General features: G+C 41.5%; 4 protein-coding genes across 4 annotated transcripts in view; 1 reads left to right on the forward strand and 3 right to left on the reverse strand.

Moving 5' to 3' along the window:
- The window catches only part of LOC134017173 (protein phosphatase 1 regulatory subunit 15B), a 598,478-nt gene that overhangs the window by 162,721 nt on the left and 410,477 nt on the right, over positions 1-25,280 (forward strand). The gene's annotated exons all lie outside the window — the stretch shown is intronic.
- On the reverse strand, positions 590-4,844 carry chia.2 (chitinase, acidic.2). The gene is made up of 11 exons (XM_062456147.1): positions 4,781-4,844; positions 4,609-4,635; positions 4,249-4,453; positions 4,055-4,111; positions 3,805-3,970; positions 2,145-2,269; positions 1,876-1,999; positions 1,521-1,703; positions 1,322-1,438; positions 1,076-1,208; positions 590-1,000 (listed from the first exon to the last, which is right to left on the reverse strand). Exons 1-11 carry the CDS (start codon positions 4,803-4,805, stop codon positions 753-755), a joined length of 1,410 nt encoding a protein of 469 aa, XP_062312131.1. The 5' UTR covers positions 4,806-4,844; the 3' UTR covers positions 590-752.
- Positions 8,684-14,688, reverse strand: chia.1 (chitinase, acidic.1). The gene is made up of 11 exons (XM_062456157.1): positions 14,600-14,688; positions 14,311-14,340; positions 13,917-14,121; positions 13,707-13,763; positions 13,344-13,509; positions 13,069-13,193; positions 12,627-12,750; positions 12,295-12,477; positions 12,093-12,209; positions 10,368-10,494; positions 8,684-9,072 (listed from the first exon to the last, which is right to left on the reverse strand). The coding sequence occupies exons 1-11, from the start codon at positions 14,622-14,624 to the stop codon at positions 8,864-8,866; spliced, it is 1,368 nt and encodes a 455-aa protein (XP_062312141.1). The 5' UTR covers positions 14,625-14,688; the 3' UTR covers positions 8,684-8,863.
- Positions 17,138-25,280, reverse strand: part of cntn2 (contactin 2) — a 53,566-nt gene continuing 45,423 nt past the window's right edge. Inside the window, exons 22-23 of the mRNA XM_062456345.1 lie at positions 18,748-18,916; positions 17,138-17,390 (exon numbers count right to left, since the gene is read on the reverse strand). Of these exons, the coding sequence (XP_062312329.1) occupies positions 17,281-17,390; positions 18,748-18,916 (279 nt within the window). The 3' untranslated portion in view covers positions 17,138-17,280. The remainder of the gene's footprint in view (positions 17,391-18,747; positions 18,917-25,280) is intronic.

Genomic DNA, 25,280 nt, shown 5'->3' on the forward strand with positions numbered 1-25,280 from the left:
TGTAACCAAACTCCCATTAGTTCCAGACTAGACTTGATCCATCCAGTCTGGGAAACATACTGAAAATGTTTTGGTAGACCATTCCAAGCAGTAGTGCCCTTTCTTATTCACAGCAACCCTGGAAAAGGAAAGCTAAGTTAAAATCTGAAATTCTCCTTAGTAAGAGAACCAGATAAAACTATGTAAGCAGGCGTGAGAGTTAAAATGAGAAAGCCCATTTTGTTGATAATTTTCTCCACTAAATTCCTGTATTCAGACATTATTGTTCTTGAGGTTAAAAGATAAAGGCACTTTGACATCATACTGCATTTCCAATTCGGAAATGTACTTCTACATATCACTAATAGACATAGACAAACATAATAGTTAATGCTTTAGGTGTTGTCACAAGGACAAGGGACAAAATGATGTTTATCATTATTTAATTTAACTGCCTTTAAAAACAAATGTGTTTGACTGTCTGGTTGACTACATTGTTCAAAATACTGAACTTTGGTGGGTTTTACAAAAAAAAAGAAATGCACAGAAAAGTATACAAGATGATATAAAGCTTTAAAAGGAAGCACAAGATTAAAGCACCTTATTCACCTTCTTCTCAAGCAGGACTTTATTTTTACCAGAACCGTTAGCACTGGAGTTGACATTGGTCAAAAATAGCTATCAATGGTGATGTTTACATGGTTTGCTAATGAAAGATTATAAACATCATCAACACTAGCTGTAGCAGCAATCAGCCATCCCTTCTGTTGTGCTCAGGGCCAAACACAGCATTTGCAGCTGTCGTCGAAAACAGAGCCAGTTCCGCAGGGCCTGATGTGGGTGATGCCTCCGGCGCACATGTAGAAGCTACTGGCGTCATCTGGGTGGGCATACAGGCCGTCGGGTTTGCCATTGCAGAATCCCGATCCTGGGGCGTGGGTGGTGGTGGTGGAAGTGGTGGTTGGTCGGGTGGTGCTAGCACCAGGCTTGGGGGTGGTGGTGGGAGGCAGTGGGGGCAGCTCTGGAAGACAAAACAGTTTGAGAGAATTGCGGTGGTCAATGACCTGTGTTGGACCGAAATGTCCCAGAGACTTACCAATGTCCAGGAGGGTGTGGAGGTGACCAAGGAGAGGGTGGTTGTCATCTCCACAGAACTGCCCAGCGAAGTCGTCCAGATCCAGAGCCCAAACGAAGGCACCTCCAAACTTGTTGTCGTTCATGTAGCGAACCTGTAGGATGACATGGAAACAAGAAAAGACAAATGTCATATCTGCAAGACTTTCACCTGAACTGTCAAGTCTGTCAGCAATATAAATATGGTTAATGTCCAAGATATACATGCCTTGATTTCATAACTCTCCTTGGTGTCAAATCCTACCCACTCGTTGCCCTTAGTAGCATAGGGAACCTTTTGATCTTCAATCCACTGTATCTTTGTGTCTTTCAGGAAGCTGCAGATCTGAAGAGAACCAAATTATGAGTTTGGATTGGTGGTCAAACATGATCCATTGACTTTAGGTGTCAGTCATTCAGTCTCCTACCTCGTAATAAGACCAGAAGCCAGCTTCGCGTGTGTAGGGCCCAGCGGAGGCCGGACCACTTGCTGGGGCTCCCACACCACTTTCTGTAGATGTCAGGCGGAACGTGCGGCCGTAGGAAGCGAAACCCATGTTCAGCTTCTCAACTGGGGTGCCTTTGTCTCTCCAGTACTTCATGGCATAGTCCTGAGAACGAAAAAATGGATGATAAGGAAAGACAGGAGTAGAGGGGACTGGTTATTGCTAAAATAAAGTAGTTGTGGTTGAGACTTAATTATAATTTAAAGTAGTAGCATTGTGAGATAAGAGCATCTTACTGCCATGCGAATGTATACATCGTTTTTTTTTGTTTCCTTACAGTGTTGAAGTAGATGAGGTCTCCTTTGTCATGAGCGCCACGGTACAGGGGGCTGTTGTGTCCTGTGAACTTTTCCCAAGTTCCATGGAAGTCGTAGGTCATCACATTGATGAAGTCCAGATACCTGGAGATTAACAAAGAGACCACTACCACTAAGGAGATATGTTTGGATGCAAAATGGACAGAATTTCCAAAGATGTAGGCAATGAACTTATCAGTCAAATCTTATAGCAAGAGAGTTTGACATTTAAATTGTCCGCTAGACTCACTTTGCGATCTCAGAGATTTCATATCCTGCGTCAATGGTTCCCTTGCCAGCAGACACTGCAGCTGTGAACAACAGCTGTGAGTTTTTAGTGGATTTTGCTTCAGCAATATAGGCGGCCTTGAGCTCCTGCAAACATACGCCACAAAGAATTACGGGTTAGTGCTTTTTTAAGGGTGTGGAACATGTATTGACCACCTTTGGGTCTGAAAACTACAAAACAGGATGGGAGTTGAAAGATAACGCTTGTCATTAGGAGGCACAACATTAATTACCATGGCTATGCAGATGACACCCAGCTCTATATTTCTATGACACCCAACAATTATAGCTCTGTTTGGTAAATTGCGTGGCTGATATGAATATGAATAAATGAATGTCACACTACTTTTTTCAGCTCAATCAAGATAAAACAGAGGTATTATGGTGCCACCCTTTCTCTCTCAGGCTGACACTGAAAGACTGATGCATGCTTTTATCACAAGCAGGCAGACTCTTGTCTGGTCTTCCAAAGACAGCTATTAGTCAACTTCAGATCATACAGAATGCTGCTGCACGAGTCCTCACCAAGACTAGACGGAGGGTGCACATCACACAAGTCTTATAATCCCTGCACTGGTTACCTGTTAATTGCAGAATAGATTTTACTGATTTTACTAGTCTATAAATCACTCCATAGTCATGCACCTGAATATATTTCCGGTATGCTCTCAAGATCCCCCGGTAGATCCCTGAGGTCTTTTGGCACTGAACAGTTCCAAAGGCCAGGACAAAGAGATATGGAGAGGCAGGTTTTATTCTCCCAGCCTTTGGAATACTCTATACCAGAGATTCTAAGAAAGGATACGACTGTAGAAACCTTTAAGCGAGATCTTAAGACATACCTCTTCGATCTCACCTATTATTCCCTTTGATATGTATTGTCGCCAAAAAAACAAAAAGCGGCATAGATAGGGATGCCGTAGTCTTCAGTGTCATTTCACAATTCTGCTGAGCGGGATCTAAAAACCATCAGCGCGGATAGATACTTTGTGGTCTGTACTGTCTCTTTACTGTTGCTGCTGAGCGGGATTTACAAGCCAGTAACATCTCCACTAGCTCTTTACCTCTGCTGCATTATGAGCTTTACAAGCTTGCTGTTAAATGTTTTTTGCTTTCTATAATGCTGTTTGTTTTTCAGGTAATATAGGCACTTTTAGGCAGGTAAGTATAAAGGCCTCTCGTTAATCCAATATTTTCCAGTAGCTTACTTTTAAATGCTTAGTGTGTTTTGTAATGTATATACTCTTAATACACATATTTTCACCTACCATTCATTGTAAAATGTTGTATTTATTTAATTTATTCACTAAATTATTTTTTGTTTATATAAAACGTCATGTTTTCCATGATGTAGTATTGATTCATGCTATGTGTGTGCTTTGTAATATGTTGGGACCTCACAATCTCCAGGAGAGTGATCGATCGTCTCATTTCAGAGAGGTCAGGGAAGTATATACCATTCTGTTCTGTATGTACAATTCTTCTCTATCTTCCCTCTGGAAAATTAGTGTTAAACATAAGTGTTTGACACCCCCACCCCTTTCCCCTCTGTGAAGAGCATTGTGTTGCCTTCTGGTAAGAAATGCGCTTCATAAATAAAGTTTGATTTCATTTGAACGCACCTTGCAGAGCTCAGTGAACCTCTCCTTGTCCTCAGGAGGGCTTCCGCGTGATCCCGGGTACTCCCAGTCCAGGTCCAGACCATCAAAGCCGTACATCCTCAGGAAGCTGATGGACGACTGGATAAACTTCTGGCGGTTGGCAGTATTGGAAACCATGATCGAGAACCTGAAGATAATTAAATGTTTCTAAGAAAACATGAACAACATCAATAGTGGCAGTATTGTGGTGTGACTTGTGTATGGTACTCACTGGGTTGAACCAAAGTTCCACCCACCAACAGCCAGCAGAGTCTTTAGATGTGGGTTCCTAAAAAGTAGTGAAGACGAGAGCGATGGAGATGAACAAGTCATTCATTACTCAAACAGAAACATGGCATTGGAAAAACTGTCTGGCAGCATCTGGTTGTAAACAACTCAACAGTGTTTAGGATTAGGGTAGCTCACCTCTGCTTCAAAGCATTAAAGGCCTGATAGAGGGTCTCATCATTCCACTCATAGGTGACTAGCTCGTTAGCATGGTTGATCATAGCAAAGGCGTAGATCAAGTGTGTGCAAAGGAAAGGGTCCACATTGGCGGGCATGTACTTCCCCGTCCCGGGTCTGTACTGGGACCAGTTGGTGAAGTAACAAACCATCTTTGAGGATGTTGCTTTGGGGGAAAAACAGATCTGAGGTCAGTGCCTAAAGAACATTTAGAAAAGACTGGTTGCAAATAAAATCTATTTAACAATGTTAACATTTTGGCATCTAGTAAAACATGAGGCATCTAATGCAAGTAATGCTAATATTATTTTTTTTACTTACCCAGATGGCACATCACCAGGCACAAGCCTGTAACAAGGAGAGAAACAGAAATTAGCATCTGAGTTACACTCTTCTACTAACAGAGAGGCAGATGTGGTGACAATAAAATGCATTGACAACACTAATTGTTACCATGTGGTGTTGTTATGTTGTGCTTTTGTAGATCAGTTACCTGCTAGGATTGTAAGTCTGGTCATCTTGAAAGCTCTTAATGGCAGAAACCCTTTTGTTAGATACTGAAAGTCAAGTGTAGAGAGGTATACTAATATTCAGTAAATTTTAAGATTTTCTAGATTGTTACATGGCATAAGATTGTTACATGGCTCCTAAGATACCAGGCTGTGAGCGCTCCCCTGCTCAATATTCCTGTGGAGATAAGAGCTGGAGTGAGAGTGAGACGCGTAAGAGAGACAACGGCACAAAGTCGGGACACACCTGGGCATTCAAAGAGTGACCATAGACAGCAACGCCCCTCCGATACCATTGCCAGGTTCAGAAAGCGGCCCTATCGTCGGAAGACGCTACAGATCTATGCGAGCTGGAACGACGCGCCTCAATAACAGCTTCTTCCCCTCTGCTATCAGACGCCTGAACTCCCAAAGCTGACCTGGACTTTTTCTATTTTTATTTTTTTCCTATCCCCATCTCCCCCCTCCTCACTGGACTGAGCTACCTATGACAAAAGAATACCACCAAAATTGTTGTGTGGCAATAAAGTTTGTATCTATCTATCTATCTATCTATCTATCTATCTATCACATAAATTTACCTTTACATTTATCTTTATTTTGCTATAGTTACTTTCTAGAATTACTTCTAGACTTCCTAGAGTTCTCTGCACTGACAAAAAACAAACAAACATACATATTTATAGTAACCCTTTAGAGAGAGGATTATAGGAATAAATCACAAAATAATACTCTGCGTCTATCTGGAAAATTATCACATATATAGAAAAGCACTAAATTTTTTATGGTTTAAGAACTCCTCCTTAAATACAAATTTAAGGAGAAAATAAATATTTAAACTTTTTGTTAAATACTAGTTACTAATTACATTACTATTACAAGTTAAACTACAGTATACTGTATGTAAAGTAAATACTTCATAAAATGTCTTAAAACCTACACCAGTGCTAAAAGATCAACCATTTAGACCAGTTTTTTAGAAGAGATCAATCCAAAATAAAAGGTTAAGAAGAGTTGCCTGTTTTCTTACCTTGGGAACTGAGAGAACCAAAGAAGACCAGGCAGACTGGGTTTTTATACAGTTGATCCAGGTGAGGAGGCAGAGGTAAAAGTGTATCTCCTCATTGCTGGTGGAGTAGATGTTATAAAAAGAAGATCATAGGTGGAAAATAGGTGGATAAGATAAATAGGTGCTGTCAAGTCAAAAGCTGTAAGAATTTATGATCCCTCTAGACAATGACAGCAATTTAGGCCACTGTCAAAAAGATAAACAACCTAATCTGTCAATAACAATGTAAACAGTGGTTAGTAGGGGCAGTTGGCAACAGTGGAATAATGTTAACGTCTTACTCATATTTTCTGTACAGTGAACCTAATCACGTCTTCTAATAATGTTTTTAATAGATCTAAAGTACAGACAGGAGTTATTTTGTATTATATAATGAATGGACTCTCACACTTAATGTACCTGATTGTTGTACCATTCTGAACATTCTAATTTACAATCATGAGTTTGGACCACCATTAATACATTAATTATGAAATGGCTTACACATTGGATGATGATCCAGGACATTGATAATGTATTGATAAGGATGATTTATTGGTTGCGGTACCACATTTGTGGACAAAGAGTGATAAATCATGACCACTGTTTTTCACTTAGTACAATTTAGACATTTAAACACATGATTGCATTTTAAAGCAACAATCTAAAACAACAATAGGGTTGGATTTTATTTAAAGCTCAAACTCTTAGATAAAAAAAAGATATTGTCTGTCGCTGTTGCTCTGATGTAAAAGATAAAGCTTGTTTTATACGTGGACTAAACAACCAAAGTACTATACTGGCTAATCATCAATGAACATTAGACACCTTATCAAAACTACCCTTATGTAAGAACATGGCGCAAACAATGCTTGTCTTAAAATGATTCATAAATTCCAGTTGTATGTACTTCATTTTAAGACAAGCTTTGTTTGCATACTATGGGTACACTTTAACAACATGCAAGTAATAGATTGGACTTTTCATGTTGTTTTGGACACCCTTTATTGAGATGAATTATTTGGTTAATGTGAAATAAACATAAATAGTGTAATAAATACATAGGACTAACATAAAATACACATAATATTGTAATGTAAAAAAACGTTGTCTTCAGTAACAATTTCTAAAAGCTATGGGTGTAAACAATGGAAATCCAGGACCATTTTACTATTGCATGTAATTTGAAGAATCATGTTCTCCTCTTTCATAGTATATCCCATTATTTCTGAGCACACCAGTGTCAGGCTGTGACAGCCACTTGTATAGTTATGAGACCAAGTGTTTTCAGTGGATGGTACCCATTGTAAATATTATTTTCAACAAATTCTAAGGGAGGCAAAATGAGCGCCCTGTTTTTTCCGCAACAGAGCCAACAGAGCAAGCTTGCTCGAAGGTTACTCCGAATTTGAAGATTTTATCAGAACGACAGGGAACACCTCAAAATCTGCAAAATCCAAGAAAGAGGGCTGGCAAAAAGTAGCAGACCAAATTAAATGTAGAGGAGTGACGCGTTTTATCGCTTATTACAGTAATAGGCCTATGTTTTTATTATTTTCATACTTTCATATTTTCATTTATCATCTTTAATGTCATATGATGTGGTTTCAACAAATGTATTATGTAAATGACACCCTCACAAAAAAACGATAGGCTATCCTCTCAAAAAGTATAGGCTAGCATATCGCGCTTAAGGAGCCTCACGCAATGAGCAATTAATTCGGTTTCATGTTAAATTCTGCTAATCAACGTAGTTCGAACTCAGTTACTATGGTAACTTATGCTTCAAAACTAGTCTGGTCCGGGTCAGGCTTAGACCGTGTTCTTGCTTAAGACGTTCCTGTAACACTGACCCAACGGGAAAACGATGATTTACCACGGACATTCTAATTTTCTTATTCTCATCAGTTCAATATGTAGGCTAAATTTATAGAAATTCAACTTAAATAATAAATAGCCTACAACATTTAGCCTAATGCATTACACAATGATGAACAATGATTTGATACACACCATAGCCGTTAAATGTATGGCTATGGTAGTTTGTGATTTCAAATGTTTAGGCATCAGGCATAGGCCTATATCTCAATCTAAATTTGTATAATTATCATAGCTATATAATTGTTAACAGTAGCCTGTTACAAAACGAACCTAAAATCCATAGGACATCTATCCTCCATTTTCCCGACACAAAAACCATGTTAAAAAGTTAGGCTACTGGATAATGTATTGATTAATAGTAGGCTATTTATATTAAACGATGTCAAAAAAGTCAATGTAGATGTGTTTAGAGGGTGTCTGTTTTTTAATCAACGAAGTAAAGGTCTAAAAAAGGACCTCGACCTACGTAGCTATAGTTCACGTCAATCATGGCGTGTCATTTTATTTTGCTGAAGCGGAAGCTTTTTTGAACAGCCTTTATGGAACAGGCCTCAGGTGTGTTCAGTAAACTCAGTTTGAGCTTAAAGTATGTGAACACTGATTTATCCAGCCTTATAGGCAAAACACTGTATGTTGGTTGCCTTTAAGGTAATATGGTTCCTGGGTTACTATCCATACCAATGTGGCTCCTGGGTTACTATCCATATCAATGTGATTCCTGAATTACTAGCCATACCAATATGGTTGCTGGGGGACTATCCACAGCTATAGTCCCCTAGAGTCCCCAGATTATGTTTATTGTAAAGGGGGATGTTTATAGAAAGACTGAAGTTGTTCCTAGTATGTTGTATAAACACTACAACAATACATACAGTAATTTACACAAATAATGACCTTGAATAAAGAATACAGGTGTTAAAGTGAATAAACTATGAAAGTACAGTTAATGATCCAGTCCTTTGATGAAATATGGATATTTTTATTAATAGTACATTAGACAAATATAAAATCAACTGATAAAATCCTTTCATTAGACTTTAGGATTTGTCAAATGTTAGTTAGCAGATAACTTGCTTATATTGAACAACTAACTCCAATCCCAGTGAATGGGTTGTTCTTAGTATAGGCCAGGGCTAGGTCAGGGCCAGTTGCAGCACTTGCAGGAGTCAAGGTAAACCAGGCCAGGCTGACAGCTGTGCAGGTAAGTGTTTCCCCTGAAGCACTGGAAGTAGGTGGTCTGGTCAGCGGAGTTGGCATACAGGCCGTCAGGGCGTCCAGAGCAGAAGGTCGAGATGGGGTCAGCAGTGGTGGTGGGGCCTGGTGTTGTGGTGGGCTTTGGGGCGAAGCCTGGGAAAAGGGGGGATGGAGGAGGAATGAAGGACAGCTTGACCAGCCTCGGCCCACTCTTCCTGACATCGCTTGCCTTCTAAAACATGTTCTTGTTGTTGTTTATATTCAATAAATTTTTCTAGCCATAATAATTCCTCATAATAATTCTGCCAGGAACCTCGGGGTTACCATGGATGACAAGCTCTCCCTCACGGCCCACATTGCTGCGGTCTCCCGGTTGTGTAGATTCACCCTCTACAACATCCGGAAGATCAGGAGATACCTGTCTGAGCACTCCACCCAGCTGCTAGTCCAAGCACTTGTCCTCTCCAAGTTGGACTACTGCAACTCGCTTCTCGCCGGTCTCCCAGCATGCGCAACCCGCCCTCTCCAGAGGATTCAGAACGCAGAAGCCCGCCTGGTTTTCAACCTACCCAGACACTCCCACGTCCCCCCGCTCGTCATCTCCCTTCACTGGCTACCCATTACAGCCCGTATCAGATTAAAGACCCTGGTACTGACCTTCCGAGCGGTGAACGGGACTGCACCTGCCTACATCTTGTCTCTCCTCCAGCCTTACACCCCCACCCGCCACCTACGGTCTTCTTCTGACAACTGTCTGGTGGTCCCACCTCTCAAGAGCGCCCGCTCCCAACCCAAGCTCTTCTCCTGTCTGGCCCCCCAATGGTGGAATCATCTCCCCACCTCCATCAGAGATACTGACTGTCTCCCCACCTTCAAGAAAAGGCTAAAGACGCACTTGTCCCGGGAGTACAACGGTACTTAAGAAAGATTTGTTGCATCCGGTGTTAGTTTATTTTCTCCAGGAACACAATGACACTTACTGAGGGACTTGTTGCACTTGTTGATTAGTTGTAACTTGTTGGTTAGTTGTAACTGAGTTAACTACTTCTACTCGCTGTAAATTGTATTATTGTTGCTTGATTTCCTACAGGTACACTCTTGCACTTTTGAGGTTCATGTTGTTTAATTTGTAACTTGTTTAACTACTTGCTCTTATGTTTCTTCCCATTGGCACTTGGTTGCTTATCACAATGTACGCTCATGTTTCGGCTTCCCGCAATGTTTTTTGGGGCTATCTCGTTGTTTATGATCGTTGACCTATGCACTTTTTGTAAAGCTCTCTCTTGGAAGTCACTTTAGATAAAACCTAAATGAATAAATGTAATGTAAATGTAAATGTAATAATTAGTTAATTATTAATAAATTCTTAATTTCAAAAGTTTATCTTTGATTTCTACTTTAGAAATATTCCTTCAGGAATCCAACATATTCCATTATAGCTCATTTACCCAAGGAGTTCCGTAGGTGGTTGACCAGAGGGTAAGCTCCGTCACCACAGAAGGATCCTCCAAAGTCATCCATGTCCAGTGTCCACACAGATGCTCCCCCAAGTTTGTTGGTGCTCAGCCATTGGACCTGAGGGGTGAAGAGGGGAGGGGCACACGTCACTCATGTCCTTGTTTGGCTCATGTCCTTGGTCAGTATCCTCCCTCATTACCCCTCTCAGGGCTTCATCCACAGTTGTCTACCTCACACACACATTGACCATCTTTCACTGCTTTAGCCAAAAAACGAGCAATCTAAATGCTATTTATACTGAGCAGTTAGTTAAACCAATTTAACTCAGTGACACAAACATTTAGAAATGAATGAGATGGGCAGCTAACATGGGAGTCACGTGGCTGAGCGGTTAGGGAGTCGGACTCGTAATCTGAAGGTTACCGGTTCGATTCCCGGCTGTGCCAAATGACGTTGTGTCCTTGGGCAAGGCACTTCACCCTACTTGCCTCGGGGGGAATGTCCCTGTACTTACTGTAAGGATAAGAGTGACTTACAGTAACTAACTTACAGACCTACTTACTTGGTCTGATAAATGACTAAATGTAAACATTCACCACTGGCAATTGATTGAAATTACAACTGCTCAGTTAAATAATCCACATATGACTGCACTGTCGCCTTGCAGCAAAAAGGTCCTGGGTTCAGATGGGCTATCTCCCGGGCCTTTATGTGTGAGTTGTGGGTGTCCTTTGTGAGTGCAGCATCTTCTTCCCGTGCTCACATGGGTTCCCTCAGTAAAAATAACCCCAATATAAAGGCATATGGAACAGATCGGGAAAGTACTGACCTTGATTTGCTGGACCTGATGTTAGTTTCCTCCAGGATCACAAATGACTCTTATTGAGAGACTTGTTGCTCTTGTTGGTTAGTTGTAACTGATTTAAAATTCTTGTACTCGCTGCGAAATATATTATTGTTGCTTGCTTTTTTCTACAGGTACACTCTTGCACTTTTGAGGTTCATGTTGTTTAATTGTAACTTGTTTAACTACATGCTCTTGTGGTTCTGACCTTTGGCACTTATTGGGTTTTTCACAATGTATGTTTCATGTTTTGGCTACCCGCAATGTTTGGGGCTATCTCGTTGTTATGATCAGTGACCTATGCACTTTTGTAAAGCTCTCTCGGAAGTCGCTTTGGATAAAAGCGTCTGCTAAATGAATAAATGTAAATATAGACCGCTCTACTGTACATGTCCCTGGCCAAAAGGGTCTTGAGGAATGCCCTTTATTGTTTTTCCAGGAAGCCCATAAATGTATGTTGATACAAAAATGGTTATTCAACTTTGGTGTGGAAACGTTTTTGCTGGCCTACACAGAGCCCTACCCTCAACCCCATAAAACACCTTTGGGATGAGTTCTGACAGCATATGCAAGCTAAGCATAATCACCCTACATCCGTGCCCTCTCTGACTCATGTCCTTGGAGCTGAATATATCAATGCTTCAGACCTAGAAAGCCTTTCCAGAAGAGGCATTCATTGCAGTTAAATGGGGACCAACTTTGTTATTGCTCATGATTCTTTGTCAAGCAGGTGTCTGTATTCTGATTAGGTCTCCAAATACTTTTGGACATATGGTGTAAGTTTAGGAAGACCGCCCTAATGGATGTAAGATAGTTTATCTTTGTGGGACGAATTGCCAAATTCTTTGACCTATAAACATATGGTGGGCACCTTAGCAGCGAAGCTCTCCTTGTTGTCGTAGCCCACCCAAGCGCTGCCCTGGGTGGCGTAGGGCACCTTCTGCTCATCGATCCAGCCCACTGTAGCACTAGAGGTGAAGGAGCACACCTGGCAATACAGAAATCTGCAGTTAACTGAATTGGCCCATCAACACCAAGGGACGGTTTAGAGGTCAGGGGGTTCAATTCCTTACTTCGTAGAAGGCCCATAAGCCAGCGGTGCGAGTGTAAGGGCCGGCGTCGGCAGGGCCTTTGGAGGGGGCTCCCAGGCTGTGGTTGGGGGTGGTGAGGCGGTATGTGCGGCCGTACGTGGCGAACCCCATCAACAGCTTCTCAGCAGGGGCACCCAGACTCAGCCATTTGGACAAGGAGGAGTCCTGCAGGGGGGCAGAACAACAGGAGGATCTTATTTCCCAGTTGTATTGTTGTATGTGATCCTCTCCCATTGTGGCCGTATGGTAATAGTTTCAGAACGTGTGTGAATGGTGCATGGCTTTGTTTGTGTGTGTTTAATTGAATCTCTTACCACATTGTGATCAATGTGAGACCCTGAGTCCAGACTGCTTCTGTACAGAGGGCTGTTGTGTCCAGTAGCAGCCTCCCAGTGGCCATGGAAGTCATAGGTCATCACATTCATGAAGTCCAGATGGCTGTGGGCAACATAGTCAACTAAGCTGCTTGATTGGATACAACTGGGTAAACAGTGTGTACCATTGAGGCAAATGCCTAATGCAGGGGCCTGGGTTCAAATCTGTCTCCGCCATTTTCTGCATGTCTTCCCTGCTCTCTCTCCCTGCTTTCCTGTCTCTCTCCCCAACTGTCCTATAAATGAATACAATTGAAAAGGCTATGCTTATATAAAAATACTATGCTGCATACTTGACTAAATTTGACCAATTAATTATCACCATCACTGATGTTCACTACTTCATATGAGTTACAATTTCTCTTAATTTGGTTGGTCTTACCGGGAGATCTCAGGAACATCGTAGCTGGTTTTGAGGACGGGGACGAGGCCTGCAACAGTAGCTGACAGCAGTAGCTGGGTCTTAGTGGTGTCTCTGGCCTCATCTTCAAAGGCCTTGCCCAACTCCTGGAAGGGGGAACGTAAAAGAAAAGGATGTTTGCAACCTTTATGGTGTCCTTTATCATGTGCCAGAAAGAGCCCATTTGATTAACACAAACACTGCTATTAAATATTTGTTGTAGAGGGAATAACAAAGTAACAAAGTAACAAAGTAACCTGGACAAGATCAGTGAACTTCATCCTGTCACTAGATGGGCTTCCGTTCTGTCCAGGGTACTGCCAGTCCAAATTCAAACCATCAAAGTTGTGTGCACGTAGGTAGCTAATGGATGACCTAATGAAGTCTGCACGGCTCTCAGGCTTGGAAACCATGGAGATGAATCTAAATGGTCAAAGTGGGACCTTAAGTTAGGGACAGGTGAACACAGAACTCGAATAACTTAGTGGAAGATCCTTGGCTACTCAATTTACAAAGTCAAATCATTATGTTGCTCTGTTGTCGTATTGTAGTGTGAATGTTTGTATGTATATAATATTTACATATTTGAATTTAATAAATGACTTTTTCATTTAACTTACGGGCTGATTCCATTGAGTGTGCCTCCCACAGACAGCAGAGTCTTCATCACTGGGTTACTGCAGCAGAACAGGACAAAGAAAATAAGCTTTCAGACATGAAAGACACATGCATCAGAAGACACAAAACAAGACCGTAACCCCTCAACTGTAAACATTACAGATAGCAATAACCTAACTACAATCTACATATCTAACAACCAATACACTTACATATTCTTCAGATTGTTTAGGTCCTTGTACATGGTCTCATCATTCCACTCCACAGGGATCATCTGGTTGAAGCTGTTGATGGTGGCCATGTTGTAAATGACATGGGTGCAGAGGAATGGATCTATGTTTTCTGGGCCAAACTTTCCAGAGCCGGGTCGGTACTGAGACCAGTTGGTCATGTGGCACAGCAGTTTGGTGGAGGAGGCTGAGGGCATAAAGGACATCTATTCAGTCATGGAATACCTGAGTAATTGCCCCTTTTATTTTTGGTGTGCTCTGAAATGTGATCATTATTAGCATTTATTCAAACTGTCATTGATGATGATTGTTATTAACTAATTACAGCTGTCATCTTATAACAGACTGATGAAATAGTGTAGATCCATGTTATTACCAATCTGCAGCATCAGCAGAAGCCCCAGGGCTGTAAAGACAGAACAGAAACAGGGTTAGGGTTGATGGAGAAGCAAAAACAGGGATAGGTTTGACGGAGAGGAGGAAACAGAGTTAGGTTAAGAATGTTGGACAAGTGAAAAAATAAACAAATGTAGACAATGAAAAGAATGTATGAATGCATACATACATGAATTCAGAAGAATAAATACATGAATACACAAATAAACAAACAATAAACAAATATATGAATATAAAAGAAATAAACGAGTGAATGAATCAGCTCTCACCTGTGAGGAGACTCAGTTTTGCCATATTGTTGAAATAATAACAGAATTCACCTAGGTAACAACGTACTTTACCTCTGTATCAGAAACACCTTAAATAGAAAAAAAATTAAAAAATGAATTCATGTCATCCTTGGATACATACATAAACTCGTGTTAGTACATACACCTACAAAAACATAGATTCCATGCAGGAAAACATATGGCTAAATATGATATTCAGTGCTTAACTACTGTATTATCACAAGCTATCTCACATACTGTAAAACATTACCTGTCTGAAGCAGTGGTAAAGGGTGAATGCAGGGCTTGGTCTGTGTCCTTGCAGATTTATACTTCTTCACTAATAATGCTAATAGGTACCAAAGGGCAAGTCAAGACTAATCAGTCAGAGACTAGGCTGATTTCATTATGTGATAAGTTTCATAGATGACCAACAACAAGGCCTGTATTGATCCTACTGGTGTTTCACAACCAACCTGAAAGGCTCATGACCAATGTCATTAGACGTTGCTTCACATTATACAATATTTCTGTGGATTTTTTTCATTGCATTCTACCAAGTGCATAATGAAGACACTTTTGCAAAAATGACAAAATACCCAGTCAAGTGGTTCTTAAATATAATTCCATGGTGTTTATTAAATATTGACAAGTGCCATCCTCAGGCCAAAGACAAACTTGCTTCAAATCCAGGAAGTGAGAGACGGACCGGCCAATCACAATCCCCGTGCAGTTTAGCTGTAAAATTCTGAAAACAGTGAATGGACAGTGATTTCCCCTTGCAGAGGTGCAGTAGCAAGGTAATGGCTCTAGTGTCCTCTCTGTAGAGGTGCATGGTAGTGACATATAGTACAGAGTAGCATGGTAATGACTATACTGTCCCCTCTACAGAATAGCATGGTAATGACTCTGCCTTCCCCTCGACAGAATAGCATGGTAATTACTTCAATGTCCCCTCTACAGAGTAGCATGGTAGTGACTCAACTGTCCTCTCTGCAAAAAGGCTTGAAAGAAGAAAAGGCATGGGGTTACAATACACATACACAAAAATAAATTAAAAGCTTGCATTAAGTACATAACCCCACATAGGTAACAATGTTCCATTACTTCCCTTAAATCTTCCCATGAACCTTTTCCATAATTCACACAGTGAAGCAGCAAGAAACCTACTACAGTGTTTGTGAGGTGACTTAACAATCTTCCAAAAGTATCATGTTTGACTAAACAGTGGGTTTTATGATTTATTTTTTAAATCTAGCAATACAGAATTCTCTCTTTACAATGTATGTTTAGTGTGAGATCTAGTGTTTTTATCAACACTGTACCAGGGTCAAGAGGCATCTCACTCAAAAGACTAATTATATGATTAGATCATGTGTATACTGTTTATAAATTACTTAATGACGTCCATTGCCCTGACTCCTCCCACACCAGTCACTTCTGTGCTGATCATTAAGTCATGCAACAAAGTAAAACTAAATTATAAATGCTGCATTTTTTTTATGAAGTAGATTAATAGCACAAGATAGGAACTACTTAATTGAGCTAGAGCTTAGCCCAAGTTTGGAACTACTTAATTGTGCTTGAGCTTTTAAAGCACAAGATTGGAGCTACTTAATTGTGCTAGAGATTTTAAAGAACAAGAAAGAAGTAGTTTAAAACGATGTTTGATGATTAGCTGTGACAACCTAACTATCATTATTATCAGGCCATAAGGAAGGTTTATTTCTGAAAGGTCGTATTCTTCAGCTCAACTGAGGTTGTCTTGGTACTGACAGTTAATTAATGACAGGTTACATCAGAAATTATAGCTAGCAGCTTGTGTGAACATAGTGAAGTTTGTTTTTATGATTTATATGTTGAAAAAATGCTGATAAAAAAGGACATATAATGAGGGCGGTAATAATAAAACTGATAACACTGTTCTCTGAGATACCTTTGGCAATTATTACCTTTATCTGAGTTTTTATAGTCTGCGCAACTAACCCCATGGCAAAACACTGTCATCAATGCAGACACAAAGAAAGTGCAAACCAAAAAACTATGAATACTTTTTTCCTTGCACAACAAAGCATATTATATTGTACAGTATAATTCAAAAAGGTACACATTCATTTGGGCAAGTGAAGCTATCATAAGCTAATCTTGACACTGCCATAATTACAGTTGGAAATAACAAATATACATACAAACAAACACACACACACATAGGCAAGAAACATTGTTCTGTATTTAGGCTTTGAACCATGAATATTGAGATATCCACTCTACAGGACTGTATTTACAAGTGTAATAAACAGTCGGCTGCTAGCCAGGGGATACTGGAGATGGCTAGAGGCAGCTGCTAGCATGCTCCCCATAAGGCCAGGGGCACCAGGAAAGTACACAATCAAGTAGTCTGACCCCTCGCTGAAAGCTTCCACTCACACAATTTAAAAAATGCATTTTTTGATTTTCTTATAAAAAACAACATAAAAATTATAGTTGTATCTTCCGCAACCCCCCCAACCCCCCCCAACCCCCCACAACCCCCCACAACCCCCAACTCTCCCTTTGCTCATCCCTTTACCCCACACCTTATTCCCTGCAATACAAATCCAAACCCAAAATCTAGTTGGGTGACCATAGGCTTTGGCTATGAAATGTACTATCCAAGGAGAGGAAGGAGGGTCAGGCTGAGATCACAGGCCCAGTGAACCAGTGGCGAAGATGGAGAATGTAATACCAAGCAAGAGAGACATGTGGTGGGACCCAGTAGGACTCACATGGCTCTGGACCATCATTCCAGTTCCTGTTACCAGAGAAAACAAGAAGACAAATTGTTTCTTTATTCTTAATCATTGTCCTTACAATACATTATATTTTAAATTGTTGTACATATATATATATGACGGCTTAGAGGACTATAACTATCCACCTACAGCTCCAGGCCATGGTCCTGTTAGAGTAAAAATGCCAATCTCAGCACATATGAGACCCCATTTATCCAAGCCATAAGTTTTATTGCTATTCTGGCCCCTATTTGTAACTTTCTTCAACAGTTTTTAAATAACTACATATATTTTTTTATATGACTACATAGCTGTTAAGAGTGACCTTGTGTTATACTGTCCACACTGTCCACTTAAGGAAACACTTTGACTACACACAAAATGTAACTGACTGCTGTTGCTAGTGACAACCTAGCTGCAAGGTATCAGAACTGCTACCAGTCCCAGCTACCTGTGACTGACAGTAGCACATCTGTCATAGCTCTGACACATGGTTAATTAAGAGTTAGTTGCAGTGTATAGCTGCAGGGTAAAGTTAGCCACTAATTTGTCCATTTTGGTTTCACTTAGTGCTCTTGGTGTGTGTGACTACGAGCTAATCGAGCTAGCCTCCCAACAGCCCTTTGAGCTGTCTGTACTTCCAGAATAAAATAAGAGGATTTGGCCATTTTACTCACATAGACAAAACCAAAGAAAAGTAGAAATGATAGCGTTTAACACAAAAGTACTTGCGGGAACTGGACATTACTTTGTAATACTTTGTAATGTGGAGTGTGACTGCTGAAGATGTAAAGACAGAAAAGTGGTTGTCACAGACTGGGGACACCATGAACACCAGTAGATTTCCCCTTTAGGTGTACCTGAACCCTCTCGCCCTCCTGTGTATGTTTGTGTGTGTGTATTTGTGTAAGTATTGGAATGCGTACGGATGCGTAGGACCAATCACAGCACAGATGTTTCACCACTCCTGAACACTAATGAGTATGAGGTAGGAAAATTCCCTCTGTTCAGACAAGCCCCTGAAGGTGTGAGGTAGGAAAACTCTCTCTGTTCAGACAGGCCCCTGAAGAGACTCAGTAGTGAGGATCTATGTAGGAATGGAGCTCAGAGTGGTGATTGTGGCAAATGTATACAGAAACTGCACTTTGTAGTTACAGTACACACCAAAACATCAGGTGCCAGCTTAGCTATTTTCCCAAATGAGCTGAAATCTTTTCTATTTTCCTCCTGATAGTCCACCCTCAGCTAAATGTGCAACACAATGGTGCCAGGTAACTCCACAGTAATGTATCTCCACAATAAAGCTGATTCCTGATGAACTCTGCTCTTTCTCTCTTCTGACTAAGCAGGTGACCACCCTCAGGTGAGCTTCACTACCTGAGTCTCGGGACACGATGGTCTCATGCGCAGCCCCATCGCCCCCCTCCCCCCAGGACCGGATCTCCAGCACCACGTAGCCGTTGTCCTGGGGCAGCGGCAAGCTCACAGATGTCTTGCTCTTATCCAGAACCTTCAGAGCGGTCTGGCCCTCGTGTTTATACAGGACCTGGCCACAGGAAGGAGCACAGGTCAGTACGGAGATGGACAAGAAGACATTTTTAGAAAGAATTTAAATGAAAAACATGAAAAAGGAAACACAAAAAAGAAAGAGAAAGACAATTTCAGACTTAACATACTTTAATGAAGGTGCAGTACGCTTTGAAGTGGTGGATGAGCGCTATTTCATCTAGGCCATAGTTTCCATGTACTACGTCCACCGACAAAGTCTATGGCATAGCAACATTACACACTGTTGATGTTATGGTGTTGCTACGCTATGTGTTCTGCCAGTTCAGTACCAGGTTCAAGGCCATGTGACAGCACAACTCCTTGATTCATTGATATTATCTTTATAATTGAACACTGTGGCATCCCCAGAGACAGTGCCTGCTCAGGCTTCCCAACACCAGGGCAAGCGGCCTAAGTCCCCTCATGGTCAGGCCGTGCGCCCGGCCCTTAAAGTGCTTTTTCATTTCCCTGTCGGCAAATGAGCCACACAGCTGCAACTTGTTCAACAATCCTCGAGGCAGGAATGTACACCTCGAGACGGAAAAAAGAGCACAGGTGCCACCCAGCTACAACTGGCCGATTACCAAAATATTGACTGTTGCCTCACGCATGGTCGTGAGCTGTAACCCGGGTGGAGCAAAGCTCCCTGGAGGATTATTTTGTTTAAAAAAAGTGTTGTTTTTTGGTAATTAAAATGCATGCAAGTGCTGTTCACCCTCCTCTTGTCTCCTGTCTCCTGAATTGTGTGCGTCTCAGCCCTGGGTCTCTCTGTGGCTTTCCACAACACACAGATACACACACACACACACACATGAATACACAGAAACATAAACACACCTATATAAATACACAAAAACACACACATACATAAAAACTCATGCACACACATGAATAACCAGAAACACACATACAGTCAGGTCCATAAATATTTGGACATTGACACAATTTTCATCATTTTGGCTCTGTACACCACCACAATGGATTTGAAATTAAACAATCAAGATGTGCTGTAAGTGCAGACTTCCAGCTTTAATTTGAGGGTATTTACATCCAAATAAGGTGAACGGGGTAGGAATTACAAAAACAGTTATATGTGCCCCCCCCCCTTTTTAAGGGACCAAAAGTAATTGGACAAACTAACAATCATAAATCTAATTGTCACTTTTAATACTTGGTTGCAAATCCTTTGCAGTCAATGACAGCCTGAAGTCTGGAACCCATAGACATCTCCAGACGCTGGGTTTCGTTCCTGGTGATGCTCTGCCAGGCCTCTACTGCAACTGTTTTCAGTTCCTGCTTGTTCTTGGGGCATTTTCCCTTCAGTCTTGTCTTCAGCAAGTGAAATGCATGCTCAATTGAATTCAGGTCAGGTGATTGACTTGGCCATTGCAGAACATTCCACTTCTTCCAGAGATCATGTAGAGAGGTTGAAGAGATCTGATCCATCTGAGTGGCACACACAAGTACGACGCCTAGCAAATCTCTCCAACCGTACCTCCACAATCCATGTGCCAAGTGTGGACCAGACAGACATGAGTGCCATCGCTGGAGCTATTAACAAACACCTAGCTACCATCTGCCAGGCTCTGTCTCCTCTTGACCGGGACATGCTCCCTGCATTTTTACCGGCTACGCCACCACCCCAGATTGAGCCAGGGCAAATATACCAGCGCCTAAAAAGAGTTAAGGTGACCAAGGCTCCAGGTCCTGATGCTATGCCGCCCACCCTTATCAAAGAGTATGCTTGCGAACTTGCCATCCCGCTTACTGACATCACAAATGCATCTCTACGACAGGGCAGAGTACCACCTGAGTGGCGGGAAGCGATCAGGTAAGATTTAAAGCTTTCATTTTGTAACATGTTTGCCTTGTAATTGATTTCATTCATTTGCAATGTTATTAAATGCGTATTTCATTTAACCGTACTTTGACCATTCTTGCTCTGATTTAACCCATAGAGTAAAATACCTGGAATTCTATTTGTATTGGCATTATTTGGTTCATGCTAATACACTGTTCAGTTTCCCATCTTCCTTTAAACCATAGGGGAATTCGTTTTGGTTGTTTGGACAATATTTAACCCCCTATAGTTTTGGTGACCCCGACTACGTGATATGTTTCGAGCAATTCAGTTACAGTTTGGTATACCGGCGTTTCAAACCATGGTGCGGTGAGGTGAGTAAGCATTTACAAATGTACATTAATTGTGTTCCGCCTGGTTCTGTTGGTAGAAGCCTATTACTAGTTTCTGATATTAGCTCCTGCATAAAAAGAACAAAAAATGGAATGGGAAACTGAAGTTAACAAATTACTTAACCTATGGGAAGAAGTTAGCGTTAACCGAACGTTATCTGAATTGAGCAAGAAAGACAAGAACGGTCTTAAAACTGATTTTACATTAGCTGAAATAATTGAACATTGGCGAACTGTAGGAGTCCATAAAAAGAAAGCAGAAAAGAAACAAATATTGAAGATTACTGTACATATAATTGGCAAATGTCTTCTCAACTCTGTCCTCAAAGTAGCGACCCCTTTTTGTGCCACAAGGCAATACACCGCTAACAAAGACAGTGAAGAGACCAGCCATGCTGGCTCACATTCTACGGTGTTCAGACACAGACAGTGGAATTGTTGCGCAAATCCCCAAACTGCGTTCTACAAAGAACCGTCAAGTTCCTGATCCGCCACGCATTGCTGCCATAAAAATGGCGACAGAGGTAAAACCCAAGCCCCAGCAGCCCCCTCATATACAGTGTAACTTCTGTAAAAGACAAGGACACACCGAAATGCGATGTTGGGATCTTGGCAGAAATATGCCTATTCCACCCACACGCTTGTTTTATGCTAACAACAAAGTTAGATTTTGTTGTGCGTGTCTAAGAAGTGGTCACACTGAGTCCAAATGTTGGGATCTGGGAAAGGGTAGGCCTCCCCCATTTTTCATGCAGCATAAGCTGAGCCTTTATCAAGACAAACAAACCTTAAACTTTTTAACGTGATTACATGCAATTCCAACTATCTTTTACATTTACTTAATTCAGGTCCAAATTGTGATATTGCTACATTCCTACTGTATTACCCCTGTGTTTAGTCTTTGTTGTAGTTCAAAGATTCGTTGGGGACAGTTTATTTGTTGCTGCTCCAGTTCCTTTAGCTGCATATGCATAGTGCATATGGTTTGTCCATCCATGAGTTCCTATGTTGGTTTGTGTGGATGAGTATTGGGTATTGTGGATCAGTATGTACCTTTGTGTGTTTTATAGAGTTGGTGGTAAATGTTCTAGGTTTTAGCTAAACTCACAATGGTTCCTGACCTGTAAATGTAGATTGGTATAACTTGTATTTTATTTTATTATTGCTGTGTAATTTATGTTTTGTTTATTTTGGACCCAAGAACACTGTTTTGCTTTAACCCTCGTGCTGCCTTCGGGTCACATGACCCAAAGGTTCATAACGAACCATCGTTGTGTTTACCCAATTTTACCCAATAAAAAAACAAATTAAAATAATTTTCTTTTAACCTTTGCAATGTGGGGGGTCTGAGACAGCCCAACGGTTAAAAGAAAATGCTTCACTTTGTCTTTGTATGCGGTAAATCTGTCGCAATACGACGGTGGGTCACAATGACTGATGGGTCAGAATGACCCGAAGATAACACAAGGGTTAATTGCCATTTTTATCTATGCTAGATGATATGTTTGTGTACCTCTCATCTATCAAAAGGGAGGAGTGTTCACCTATTTTTTCCATTTGAGTTTTAGGACACTGTCTCACTACTTTCCATTTGTATCCAATCCGACTCTCTCAGACCCCAGACCACTCCAAACGTCACTCCAAACTTTACAATTTTCATTGTTAACCAAGTGCTGTGCTCCAATTGTGTTCTGCTGTAACAGGACAAGAACTTAAGTAGCAGGAATATGCTAACCAAGGGCACGTCTGCATGCCAATACAAAGGTTCTTCCAAGTGATCCTCTGAGCAATAGCCATGATCCAAAACTGGTCCTCTGAGCAAACAGCCATGACCATTAGAATCTCAATGCTGACCTGTCTGCAATCAAGTTCCTTTTTCCTATGGGTGCAGGTTATCACACGATGAACACTGCAGCTTTTGCCTGTGCTTTTGTGTCCAAGAGGGAGGATTGTAAGGCTGGGTGTCAAACCTGCCCCCACCTCTCATATGCTAAAGTCTGGAGTTTCTGGACGGTCTCAACTTGATGGCCCTCACACCCCATTCAAGATTTGGTCTGATTGGTTGGTCTTGTGTATAAAGGGAATTGTAATGCATTGTTCTGTGGATTCTTCATCTCCTGAGACTTTCTCCTCAGTTCTCCCTTGTCCTACTCCTTGCTCACCTCTTGCTTTCTCTCTGATTTACAATGATCATGGTAGAGTAGGTAAGATTTAAAGCTTTCATTTTGTAACATGTTTGCCATGTTTGCCTTGCATTTGATAGTTTGATAGATTTCATTCAGATTAGATTCATTCATTCTATTTGTATTGGCATTATTTGGTTCATGCTAATACACTGTTCAGTTTCCCATCTTCCTTTAAACCATAGGGGAATTCGTTTGGTTGTTTGGACAATATTTAACCCCCTACACGATCGTCATCCCCGTCCCAAAAGAACAACCAGCAGACCTAGACAAAATCAGACCAGTGTCACTAACATCACAATTTGCTAAAGTAGCGGAGGGTTTCGTCTTCTCTTGGCTTCTCCGAGACATCAGGCCAGCTGTTGACACCAGGCAGTTCGGGAACCTCAAAGGCATCTCCACATCCCACTGTCTGATAGAGATCCTTGACTTTTTCTATCAAGCAGAGAGCAAGCAAACTGTCAGTAGCCTGGTCCTTACAGATTTTAGCAAGGCATTTGATAGTGTGCCACACAACAGCTATTACAAAACTCATACACATGGGTGTACGGTCCTCACTTCTTCCTTGGGTGTGTAGTTTTGTTTCGAGCCGTAGACAGAGGGTCCGCTACCAACAGGCCCTGTCAGACTGGGAATCACTCACCTGTGGGGTGGCTCAGGGAACTTTGTTAGGCCCCCTGATTTTCTTGGCCATGATCAACGTCGCGGGAACATCATACAACGAATATTGGAAGTACGTTGATGACCTCAACTTGGGAGAAACCCGACCGGCCTGCTCACCTTCAACCCTACAGAACGACTGGGACGACCTAGACGAATGGTCAGACAGAAACCACATGCTACTGAACCCTAAAAAGTACAAAGTTCTACAAGTCTGCTTCATGAAACGACCTCCACCTTCCCCAGTTCTTACACTGGGAGGCCAGGTTCTCACCGTGGTGAAACAAACCAGACTACTCGGTCTCCAGATCCAGTCTGATCTTGGGTGGGACGCACAAGTGGACAGCATGGTGACAAAGGGGAGCAGAATACTCTTCCTTCTGTGCAGACTGCGACGGGCTGGTCTCCCGACAGACGACTTCACTGCCATCTACTGCGGCTATGTTCGGCCACTTCTTGAATACGCAGCTCCTGTCTGGAATGCCTCCCTCAACAATAGACAAATCAACAGACTTAGTGTTCAGAAGCGTGCCTGCAGGATTATGCTGGGCCGACAGAGACACTACATATCTGGACGCCTTACGGTCATTAAACCTACTAACTCTCTCTAACCGCAGACTCAACCTCTGCTTTAACTTTGCAAACAAAGTAAGACAATCGCCACGCTTCTGTTCCTGGCTGCCTCTGACCCGGGGAGAACAACACGGCAGACAGCTGAGGAACTCACGGCAGTACTCTCTAGCCAGGGGAACTAAACGCTACACCACAAGTGCGATACCTGCACTGGCTAAACTCCTTGTCGGACTTCATAACTAAGCTGGTAGTAGTGATCGACAATAATATTGTTAAGTGTGTTAAATACAAACTTTTAATTGTAGAATTCTTTCCATGTCGACAACATTGAATGTGTTTTTTAACAGAATAGTTATTGTGTATTGTATTGTATATGTTGATGATTGTAAATTTCGGGGCAATTCCGTTTTTACTGCAAGGCCGAAGTGTTCGTTGTATGGTTTCTTCTTACCAATAAATCATTAACTTCTTTACCTTAAAAAAATCTTTGGTTGCTTTCGCAGTATGCTTCGGGTCATTGTCCATCTGCACTGTGAAGCGCCATCCAATGAGTTCTGAAGCATTTGGCTGAATATGAGCAGATAATATTGCCCGAAACACTTCAGAATTCATCCTGCTGCTTTTGTCAGCAGTCACATCATCGATAAATACAAGGGAACCAATTCCATTGGCCATACATGCCCACGCCATAACACTACCTCCACCATGCTTCACTGATGAGGTGGTATGCTTTGGATCATGAGCAGTTCCTTC

This window comes from Osmerus eperlanus, chromosome 1 (genome assembly GCF_963692335.1).
Source record: "Osmerus eperlanus chromosome 1, fOsmEpe2.1, whole genome shotgun sequence".
Classification (NCBI taxonomy): Eukaryota; Metazoa; Chordata; class Actinopteri; order Osmeriformes; family Osmeridae; genus Osmerus; species Osmerus eperlanus.

What these genes read in the sequence shown, in the direction of transcription:
- chia.2 (XM_062456147.1), bottom strand. Translation starts at nt 4,805, where the DNA reads ATGACCAGACTTACAATCCTAGCAG. An exon ending in CCTGGTGATGTGCCATCTGG is followed by an intron (nt 4,454 to 4,608) that starts GTAAGTAAAAAA and finishes TTTCCCCCAAAG; the next exon opens with CAACATCCTCAAAGATGGTT. An exon ending in TTTAATGCTTTGAAGCAGAG is followed by an intron (nt 4,112 to 4,248) that starts GTGAGCTACCCT and finishes ACTACTTTTTAG; the next exon opens with GAACCCACATCTAAAGACTC.
- chia.1 (XM_062456157.1), bottom strand. Translation starts at nt 14,624, where the DNA reads ATGGCAAAACTGAGTCTCCTCACAG. An exon ending in AGTTCACTGATCTTGTCCAG is followed by an intron (nt 13,194 to 13,343) that starts GTTACTTTGTTA and finishes TCCCCCTTCCAG; the next exon opens with GAGTTGGGCAAGGCCTTTGA. An exon ending in CCACCTACGGAACTCCTTGG is followed by an intron (nt 9,073 to 10,367) that starts GTAAATGAGCTA and finishes CCCTTTTCCCAG; the next exon opens with GCTTCGCCCCAAAGCCCACC.